Here is an 11,596-nt window from a genome sequence, read left to right as displayed (position 1 = left end):
AAATGAAAACACCACTCAAGTCAATGGACTTAATGTAAATGCATGCCAATGTAAATAATATCATTAGCTATCTCTTTGCCTGTCTAGCTATCTATCACAGGATTGTGTACTGCCACCCATCACCATGCTATGTTAGCACCTTCTACATAAAATCATGAGCCATATCAAAGACCTTAGTGAACCTCAGGGAGTGACTGTCTCTTCTTTTTTGGAGTAAAAATTGGATTGCAGTATCAGTGCAGTAGCTGTTTGTTTTTTATCTCTGTCTCTGTTTTTTAGTTTGTTTTTGGTGGGTTGATTTCTTTCTTTGTTCAAAGTGTTTTTAAGGTGGGAATGACTGGGCAGATGGTAAGTGTTCACTTAGACAGCATTGTTGATGTTTTGTTACCTATCGGGGGTGCCCAAATGTCATCTGTTTGATGGCGTTTTCTGAGCGAGCTGAAAGTTTTCTTTCCACCTTGATAAAGGTGTGCATAAGAAGTGTCTGCATGGTTGAGTTTCTGTTGAAATAATTATATGAATAGGGCTGGGATATCATTGTACTTTTAATGATGTGTTAGGGAACCAAGAGCCTTAGATAGACATGTTTTCATTATTCAGAGGGGTAGCCATGTTAGTCTGAATCTGTAAAAAGCAGCAGAGGGTCCTGTGGCACCTTTAAGACTAACAGAAGTATTGGGAGCATAAGTTTTCCTGGGTAAGAACCTCACTTCTTCAGATGCAAGAAGTGAGGTTCTTACCCACGAAAGCTTATGCTCCCAATACTTCTGTTAGTCTTAAAGGTGCCACAGGACCCTCTGTATGTTTTCATTATTGTAACCCTAAATAAATAAATCAATGCTGTGTCATTCGTGCCATGGTGGGAAAGGGTTGTTTGTTTGTTTAAGAGGAAGCTGTGGAGTATTTCTTAAAGACAATCAGAAAGGATAATGAGGCTAAATTTTGATCCCTTTTAAATCACTGGAATTTAGCCACTCACTTCAAATGGATCAGGATTTGGCAAATGGCCAATACACACAAAGTTCCAAGAATGGGTAATGGTGGCCGGGAGAAAGTGAGTGCAACAGAGATGCATGGGTGAATTCCTCATATCAGGTTTCGGAGGGGTAGCCGTGTTAGTCTGTATCATCAAAACCAACGAGGATTCCTTGTGGCACCTTAGAGACTAACACATTTATTTGGGCATTAGCTTTCGTGGGCTAAAACCCACTTCATCAGATGCATGGAGTGAAAAATACAGTAGGCAGTTATAATTTTACAGCAGGTATAAATATACAGCCTACTGTATTTTTCACTCCATTCATCTGATGAAGTGGGTTATAGCCCACAAAAGCTAATGCCCAAATAAATTTGTTAGTCTCTAAGGTGCCACAAGGACTCCTCAGTGTTTTCCCCATCTCAGCTAATCCTGTGCTAATGCAGAGTAGCTCTATCAACATCGCTGGTTTGACACTGGCCCAAAGACACAAGGCTTAGTTCAATAGTGACATAAACACTGGTGTATGCAGTGTTGTTGCAGCCATGTTGGTCACAGAATATTAGAGAGACGCGGTGGATGAGGTAATATCGCTTATTTGACCAAGTTCTGCAGGAGAGAGAGACAAGCTTTCAAACGTATACAGAGCTCTTCTTCAGGTCTGGAGATGAGCTCTGCATAAGGTCCACCTTCTCTCTCTAATAAATACTGGTACGAGTAATTTGCCTGGTGTCATATCATTATAATATTGGTGTATGTGGAAAAGTACCATCACATGCACTGACCTGGCATTTCATGCATCATCCGTTGTAAAACTAGTCACATCCAAGCTAAAAAAGGATCTCACAAAGCATGCCTATTCTTAGTATTAGAATACCCATCTTTGTGCATGGATATATACAATTCATATATGAGAGACAAAAGCATAGCATGTGATTTGAGAGATAGATCGATAGATCGATCAATAGATAGATAACGTCACTTATTGTGACTCATTTCCTCTTCGTGTCTGTCTATAAATATTGATTATTCAACATTATTTACTAAAGGATTTCTATGAGTATCTTACTCCACAGATCATTTACAAACAACTCATCATAAGTACCTGGTGTTTGAGCCGTTTTCACTGGCAACCTTTTTAACATGCCCTGTTTCTCTTCCCTGAGTGGATAAATTAAACTATCACACCAGGGTTCATTAAATATGATGGTGCCAGTCCTCAACTGGTTTAAATTGTCATTGCTCCACTAAAATCAATTGAGTTTGAGAACTTATACCAGCTGAGAATCTGCTCTGAATGCTCATGATTATTAATCCATAGCTCATTTCCTTTGCATATTTTGCACTAAGGCCCTGATCCAGCAAACCCTTTTAGAAAGTACTTAACTTTAAATGTGTGAGTAGTTCCACTGATGATTTACAGTTAAAAATTCATCCTTTATTGGATTAGGGTTAGGGCTAGGTCTAAACTGGTGTCAGACATGTCACGGCCTGAATATTTCTCCTTCCCCTGTTAATCCATCTCCTACAATTGATGCATTTGAATTATTCACCCCTTGTGGGGACTGGTTTATTAACAGGGAATGAGAGTTGTCTCAAAGCTAGAATCTCTGGGTTTCCTTCACCCAGACTCACCAGGCTGTTATGCCCCTCCTGGGCTCCTAACTCCCTCTGACGGGTTCTGTTCCTGCTCTGCAGTGCAGGTCACTCAAGCCAGGCCTCCCCTCTGGCTGCTCTGGAGAGCCTCTTCAAATGTTCTCTCTGGCCCTGTGTCTCCTCTCTGCATCCCGTGCAGGAGGCTCCCTACTCCCTGACTTTCTTCTACTCTTTGTCCCTGGATCAGAGATCACAGCTGGGGGTCCCTGGCTAGAATGGGAGCTCGACTCTCAGCTTTTCATCCTGGAAGCCCCAGGAACCCTGGCTCAAGACATTTCCAGAAATTGCAATTGTTAGAAACATGAAAGTGCAGTGTCTCTCCTCTCCTCTTCTCTCCTCTCCTCTCCTATCTTCATTTAGATACCAGGAGAACCAAAATCTGCTGAGACAACTGAGCAAACCAATGCTGGTACATTGACAGTGGAATGCTTTCTGAACCCGCAGCCCAAGTCTGTTAAACTTCAGGATGTGCACTATGGCCTACCCATTCTCCAAAGCTTTCCTTGAAGACATGAATACAGGACATGATACGACTGGGAAGAATTATATGGAAGTTTTGTTGGTTGAAGAGGGAGAATGTTATGGTTGGTGAATGGGGCATGTTCTCATTATCATTGAAAAGGGAAGAAGGCTAGTGTTGGTTGGGGGAATTGTATAGATTGTCAATGGGGGGGAAAGATAGGTGGAGGAGGGAAAGTCTGTGATTTTTGGAAGGTGGAGAAGTGTAGGGTAGTGAAGGGCAGAGAAAACTATGGCTGGTTGAAGAAGGAGAATGTTCTAGCTCATCAGTAGAGAAAAAATTGCCATTTGCTTAATGGGGAAAAATTACAGTTAGTTAATGGGAAAATTGTTTGCTGGAGGAAGGAGAATGTTATGCTGGATAAATTGCAGAGTATTTGGTGGACAAAGTCAATGTATTTTACATGTGTTATTACCGTACTGGGCACAGACCTACAGTTTGGGCTCTCTTTTCAGTCAAAATGGATAAGTAATACAAATATTGCGGTAACTTGATTCTATAGTGACAGATTTTCGTTACCAATCTGCCTGAGGCAACAGCTGATCAGGCTGGGGCCACAGGATCTTTTGGGGAGGAGATGATGAAGCACACCAAGTGTCTAAATTTTAAAGCTTTATTATTAAAATAATAAAATAACAGCAGAGAGTGCTGGGAACGCTCCCACGTCACTCAGGGGAAGAAAGAAAGCGTTAGTGCCCCAAGCCCTAACCCACTTTCATACTCAAACACGCACTACCCGAGACTGGCCAGGCCTGGGTGTAACGCCAGAAGAAGGGGGGAGGGGGAAGGGGGGGAATGCTGTCCTGGGCCCAGGTCGTCCAGGGAGGATCTGTTGTGATCTCCGAGTTGCTCCAGCTCTCAGGAGGTTTTTAAGTCCTGAGCTCCTTGGGGGAGTGTTCCACTCGGGGACTTCTGCTTCTGGTGCTCTTTGTGACAGTTCAAACCGGCCTTCCGTGTCTTCCTCAGCTTCCCCAAAACATACCAGCTAGACTCTGTTTTCCTCCTTATTTTCCTTTGTGCTGGCCTTCGCTGTCTTGCTCATTTTGGGCTGCCTCTGCAGGTCTGTTAGGTTGCAACTTTCTTTCTCACGGCTGGTCGGGGTGAATTTCAAGCCTCCCTCTTTCTTGGCAGGCGGCCGAGAGTCAGATGTGTGCTGCGACCTTGAGCTGGTTGGAGTCGACGTCTTATCTCAGGCCTAGTAGGAGCGTGGAGTTAATCCGTTCTCTGCTCTCTTCTTCCTTCCCCCCTCTCCCTCGGCCTCTCGTAACCTGCAAAAGAATCTTCCATTCCACACTCTCACCTTTAACCCCTTCCCACATGTCTTGCGATGTTTGCAACAGCGTTAGCCACATACAATGCTGATCTGCCTCCCCTGGGGGCTCTCTGAGGGAGGGGCCATTGGGGTGTGACACTACAGCTCAGGCCACAAGGCTATATCTATGTAAGAGATTACCCAGTAGGATGGGGCCCATTCCTACAGCCGTTGCTCAGACTGCACTGCCACTCACTGCTGCCAGAATGCTGAGTAAAGCCTGCAGGATCTGGCCCTGGCATCCCAAATTCAGCACCAAACAAGCACACCTTCTCCAATGTAGAACAACAGCAGGGACTGAAAAATGGTTCCAAATCACTGAAGTCTGCAGAGAAAGTGTTCTGGTTCCTCAGTGCAGGACAGTGTGTCCCAGATCACATGGTTTCTGTCAGCAGACAGAACAAAAGCCTTGTTAGGCAGAGCTCTGTGCACTGAACATAAGATCGTAAGAACATAAGAACGGCCATACTGTATCAGACCAAAGGTCCGTCTAGCCCAGTATCCTGTCTTCCAACAGTGGTGCCAGGTGCCCAGAGGGAATGAACAGAACAGGTAATCATCAAGTGATCCATCCCGTGACCCATTCCCAGCTTCTGGCAAACAGAGGCTAGGGACACCATCCCTGCCCATTCTGGCTAATAACCATTGATGGACCTATCCTCCTTGAACTTATCTAGTTATTTTTTGAACCCTATTATAATCTTGGCCTTCACAACATCCTCTGGCAATAAGTTCAATGGGTTCACTGTGCATTGTGTGAAAAAATAGTTCCTTTTGTTTGTTTTAAATCTGCTGCCTATTAATTTCATTTTGTGACCCCCTAGTTCTTGTGTTATGGGAAGGAGTAAATAACACTTCCTTATTTACTTTCCCCACACCAGTCCTGATTTTATAAACCTCTATCATATCCCCCTGAGTCACTGGAGGGGGGTTTGCTGAGCAACCCCCCCCCACACCTTAGTGGAGAAGCCATTTCGGAGAAGTTGCTTCCCAAATGCTTGAGTTGGATTCTCCAACAGGCCACCTTGGAAGACAGGGTGATGAGCCCTAGGCAGACCTTAGAGGAGAGGGCGGTGGTATTCAGGGGAAACTGTTGGAACTTCAGTCTAAGCTTGGATCTGTAAACTAAGAAACTACTCCTTTTGTCTTTGGTTCCTCCTCCTACAGAGAAGCAGGAATTTGTACATTCCTTGTAAATAAATAAGATTGCATCAAAGAAAGTACCAGATTTTATCATCATTTTCTACTTCCAGCTGGAACGAGCTACCAGGCCCCAAACTCTGGCTATCCACTTGGGTCAAAAAGGGGCAACATATCCAAACTCATGTTATTGAGATCAATGCAGGGGTAAACAGGTGAAATCTAATGGTTTGTGATATACAGAAGGTCAGACCATATAATCTCTTCATCCATTTTGGGCTTAAACTATAGGAATCGATGATTTTATAGAGCTGCTCTCCACTATGTTGGCATCTGGTTCTAACAGATTTTAGCACATTGATTATTTCCCCCTAAAAGGTTGGACCGACACAAAAAGGAAACAATCATGGTGTCATAATGACACTTGAGAAGCGTAATTTGACATTGATAAGAGGTAGCCATTTCCCCTGCTGGATTAACACCCACCAAAAATAACCCAGATATTCACCCAGGGTCATCAAATGCAGTATATAAAGTACAGGAGGAAAAGGGCATACAACCATCAGCCAGCTACTCTGTATTAATGAATTTATGGAAATTAATACTCTCAAAAAACACATGAATATGCCATTGTTTGCTTGATTGAGACTAAAAGCTTTATAATAAAATGTAGAAAGCCCAAGTTTTAGAATAATGTTAATATTGATGGACCCACTAATTAATGAAAATGACACCTCAAAGGGCCTGATTCCCATTGGTTGGCCAAGCCTATGAAGGTCTTACAATCAACTCGACAGCATTTCTCTGTCTGTCTATATACTCTGATAACTTTTGAATAGCACATCTGATCAGTTCCAAAATTTCAGGGAGTATTTTAGGAATCAATGGCCAGAATCCAGCTTATTTTGGGAAAAATCAACAGAGGAAAAATATGGGACACATGGAGCTCCTGCCATATGATTAGCACATCCACAACTACAACCACCTTTGCAATTGTCGGTAGCTCATAGAATTGGTCCACCATTAAAGTCTTCCACCATAACAATACTCTATCTCATCTCTGCCAGTCCTCCCAATAGAGTTTAACATCTTGACATCTTGCATTACTCATAGAGAAAGAAGACAAATAACTAGAGGAAGGACTAGGAGAAAATGTAGGGGAAAGGAGGGAATGGGGGTGTACACAGCCCCTGGCATGGAGAGGGAGAGAACATGGGGACACTGGTCAGGGGACAAAGGCACACATAGAACCACTGCTATGGGGGAAGGATGGAGGCCCTGGTATTGGAGGAGGGCAGGATGAGGGGCACAATGAACTTCTGGGGGAGGGGAGATTGGTGGAGCTCCAGGGAGGAAGGCTAAAAACACATCTATTTGTATAACTATTCACACAAATTATTACCAAATACTTCATCTATGGTAATTCACTCAAGCTCAGGAAAATATATAAGAAATGTAGTCAGAAGGGCTAGAGAAAATGTGGAGGTATAGTGATGCCCTAAGGCTATCAGACAGAAATATTACAACATTTTAGGAGAAAATAAATAGATCTTTCAAGATTACTAAAGTTAGGCCACCTGCTGAACTCACAGCGATAGTACAAAGCGGGTTATTGACTCAGGGAAGGATTGATTCACCATTATTGCTAGTAGCCAGATCTGTGAGAGCTCATGTTTGGAGAAGGACAGATCCACCAACATTAGTAGCATGGAGAATAAAGTATGGGAAATCCTTCCAATGGAGAAAATGGCAGATATCCCAAGCTCAGGGTCAAGTAGAATGCATAAGGAATTAATACCATGTTTGGCAGCTGAACATCACGAATACAAACTTCATGCTAAGAGGCTCACCAATACAATTTTCCCCCATGTCACATACAGGAATTATGAACGAAAACATTTAATCTGATAGGAAGTTCATGCAAGATAATTATTACAAAATGGAAAAAAAGCTCATCCAAGATAAATTCCATCCTTATAATTTCCTCTCTGAGAAAAGGATTCTTCTCATCAGTCTCCTGATGGCTTTTTTCATCTCAGCATTTTTCAGGGTGTAGATCATTGCATTAATCATCGGGGTGATTAGGGTGAAAAAGACTGAGGCCAACTTGTCCATGGGGAATTTCCGGAAGGGCCGAGCGTAGATGAAGGTGGAAGGTATGAATTGTAAACACACAACTGTGATCTGGGTTCCACAGGTGGACAGAGCTTTGCGCTTCCCATCTGTGACGTGTTTCTTTATCTTGACTAAGATGATGGTGTATGAAATGAGCAGGATGATGAACATTACTATGACGAGCATCCCGCTGTTGGAGACCATCAGCAACTCAACCAAGTAGGTGTCAGTGCAGGCCAGTTTGATGACTTGTGGGACATCACAGTAGAAATTATCCAGGATGTTTGGACCACAGAATGGCAACCGGAGGACCAGTGCAATCTGAACAATTGAGTGAGCCAATCCACCCATCCATGCCCCTGCCACCAGGCCCACACACACACCCTGGTTCATGATATTCAAGTAACGCAATGGTTTATAGATAGCTACATACCGATCAACTGCCATCAACACAAAAACAAAAATTGCAGCACCAGCGAAGAAGTGGAAGAAGAACATCTGGAGGATGCACTCATTGAATGAGATGGTTCTGTGCTGGGAGAGGAGACCCAACAGCAATTTGGGAGCAGTGACTGATGAGTCGCTGACATCTAGGAAAGCCAAGTTGGCCAGCAGGAAGTACATGGGGGTGTGGAGCTGGTGCTCAGTTATCACAGTGATGATGATGGTAACATTTCCCACCCAGGTTGTAAGGTACACTATGAAGAAGATGATGAAGAGGCATCGCTGAATCTCAGGACTCTGGGTGAGGCCCAAAAGGACAAATTCTGTCACTGTGGAAGTGAGGTTCTGCTGTTCCATTTACTAGCCTCAAAACATGCCTACAGAGGCAACTGTAATAATTAGTATGAAGAAGTTCTTATTACTCTCTCCTTAAATTACTAATGTTAAGTAAGTATTAACTCCTCTTAACTGAATTTGGTTTAGGAATTTTCTTAGCTCACTAAATTCAGTCAGCCTCAGTGGAGGGCAACCCTGCTTCAACAGACCCTAGGAGCTACACCAGTGGTCATCCTCAGTTCTGGGGTAATTGGGAGTGAAGGAGAGCAGCCTACAATTCAAGATTATGTCTAACTGCTGCCTCCATTCACCTTCCTGCAGTTCTGATGCTGCACATCTCCTGAGGCCCAGAGGGTCAGGGTTGAGTGGAATGTGGGTTTCAGAGAGTGCTTTTAAGTTGGACTTCTCAGAGTCCAATGGTTCTCAAAATGCAGGTCACAAAGAAGTGTCAGGAGATCATGATGACCAAAATGCCCTTCCTATATTCACAAGTGGCACGGAAGTCGCAGGTAGCTCCTGGTCTAGACTGAAGAGGAATTGGATTGAAAATTTTGAGAACCACTGATTTACGGGATTCACATACCCAACCTGTGGCCTTGATGTGAGAGGTATTGAACATCTGTAGCCCACATTAACAAAGTGATGGTAGTTGTCCCCTTCTAGTGGCTACAAGAAGAGAAGGAATTAAATCTTTTTCTCTTTAGCAGAAATTGCATGTGTTCCCCACATGTGAAATAAATATAGTTACTGTAATGAGATGTTCATGGATTCTGGTGCTTAATTTTAAATACCTCTATTTAAAAGCTGTGAACACTGGAATATTTCCATGAATGAATAGAGATATAAATATTGAAAACTACTGTGGGGTTATGGATGCTCAACTCCCATTAACATTTTCAAAAATCTCTAGAAGTAGTTGGCAAAAAAAAAAATGTTCCCAATAATGTTCCCAAGAAATTGTCAATATTTCTAATTTTTCATGGTTAAATTTCTAAAGCAATAAAGTGAAAATTTTCACATCATTGGCAATCAAATCCCATTTTTCATTTAATTTGTAAACAAGGATTTGTTTATTTTTTATTTCAAATTGAAATTTAACTTTTAACTTTGATTCTTTTTTATTGGTGGGGAGTCAAACATATTTGAAATCTGTTGTTATGAAGAATACCATTAGTACCTGGCTCTTTATATCTAAAGACCTCAAAGTGCTTTACAAAGGAGGTTGGTATCATTATACCCATTCTACAAATGCAGAACTGAGGCACAGGCACGTGAAGTGAGTTGCACAAGGTCCCCCAGCCAGACATTGAAAAAGCCAGGAAAAGAACAGAGACCTCTGCAGTCCTGGTTCCATGCTCACTCCACTAGGCCATGCTACTTTCAGTCTCGCACCATTCCCCCATTTTCATCCCTTTTTTTCATTACTTCAAGATTTTCCTCTCCAAACACTGGGTTTTGAGGAAAGCTCATATTTCTACAGGAAATAGATTTTGCCAAAGCATGTCAGCCAGCCGGAAATGTCTCCTCCTTTATGGATAGGGCCATGTTACTATGTGAACATAGGAATGGCCGTACTGGGTCAGATAAAACAGTCTATCTAGCCCAGTATCCTGTCTTCTGACAGTGGCCAATGCCAGGTGCCCCAGAGAGAATGAACAGAACAAGTAATCATCAAGTGATCCACATGTGCTATAGGGGGGATGGCTCTGTGAGTAAAGTACTGGCCTCAGACTTTGGAGATTTGGGTTCAGTTTTTGCCCTGCCATGGACACCTTCTGGAACACTGGGTAACTCACATCTCCACTTGGTCTAGGATTTTCAAGTAGTAAGAGAGTTAGGCACAGGAAATCTCATTCAGGTTTTATCCAGAGATCAGGGCACTTCCCTGTATTTTTTCCAGTTTTCACGTCCCTGCTCCAGAGATAAAACCTTTCAGATCAGAGCAGCACCGACCCGCTGCCATTAGAAACACCTGGTCAGACAGAGCTAGTCATATAATTTTGGGTGGTAAAGGGTCTATGGATTCTTCTCCTCCTAACTGACTTAGGTTCCTGTAAGATCCAAGCCAGTATATGAGCTCACCAGCACCCACTTCCTCTCTGCAGTAACAATGCCTAACGTTAGTACCACATTGTAGATCTTATACAACAAGAATCATTACCTCACTCAAACTCTGTGCTGTTGATCTCAGAGCCAACCACCTCCAAACAATTGAGGATGATCTGGGGAAGTCACATCTCAAATCTGAACCTTGCTCTTCTGACTGGCTGGAGCAGGGGACCTGGTTCCAAACAGGAGAGAGTGATGGAAATCTATCCCTTATATCCCATCTGACCCATGCACCAAGACTGGTGCTAGGATCAAAGACTCACTGAAATCCCCCTGAGCTTTACTGAGCCAGATTGAGAGAGTTGCTGCTTCGGAGATTTGAGAATTCAATCTCAAGTGAAATGATTAATAAATTCCTGGAGTTTTTCATTTTGTTTATGTTTCTTTTTAGCCACTCATACTGAACAGACTTTGGAAATTTACCAGATGGTCTGAGCCTGAGACAAAGAGGCTCTATGGGGCACAGGGGCTGCTTATGTTGACCTAGTTGTCAAAGTCTCTTCACTTCAATTTGGCTCCCACCAACGTAAGTGCCCCGCCCCACTGATTTAATAACACCACCTCCCTGAGTGGCATAGAGTCATGGTCGATATAGTTGATGCATTGTAGACACTTAAATGTCAACTGTTATTGGCCTCCAGGAGCTGTCCCACAACACCCCACACTGACCATTCTGGTCACCATTGTGAATTCAGCTGCCCAGGGTTCAGGTGGACAGGAAGCCCCTCCTCCCCTTTAAAGCCCTGCAAATTTTTGAAATTCTTTTTCTTGGTTGCCTGACATGGTGAGCCCACCCAGCAGCTCTCCTTTGTTGTGTATAACTGCCCTGTTGACCATACTGGCTACATGTTCCAGACTCGTTCCTGCCTGTAGTATGCAGGAGATATTGGATTTCTTGGGCCTGTGGGGAGAAGAGGCTGTGCAAGCACAGCTTGGATCCAGCCATAGAAATGTGAACATCTACAAAGCCTCCCTCAGTCATCTAACT

At 43.2% G+C, this 11,596-nt stretch overlaps 1 protein-coding gene across 1 annotated transcript; it reads right to left on the bottom strand.

The window, feature by feature from the left end:
• Positions 1-7,578: 7,578 nt before the first annotated feature.
• LOC112116285 (olfactory receptor 4D2-like) lies at positions 7,579-8,520 on the bottom strand. Its single transcript, XM_024213667.2, has one exon. The coding sequence runs from the start codon at positions 8,518-8,520 to the stop codon at positions 7,579-7,581; it is 942 nt and encodes a 313-aa protein (XP_024069435.2).
• Between the last annotated feature and the right edge of the window lie 3,076 nt (positions 8,521-11,596).

Source organism: Terrapene carolina, unplaced genomic scaffold, assembly GCF_002925995.2.
Source record: "Terrapene carolina triunguis isolate 2854851 unplaced genomic scaffold, T_m_triunguis-2.0 Scaffold775, whole genome shotgun sequence".
NCBI classification, from domain to species: Eukaryota; Metazoa; Chordata; order Testudines; family Emydidae; genus Terrapene; species Terrapene triunguis.
The sequence above is the reverse complement of the archived record's forward strand: the minus strand, read 5'-3'. Positions and strand labels throughout refer to the sequence as shown.

Bases quoted from the DNA above. Each gene is read 5' to 3' on its own strand.
- LOC112116285 (XM_024213667.2), bottom strand. From the start codon at position 8,520: ATGGAACAGCAGAACCTCACTTCCACAGTGACAGAATTTGTCCTTTTG.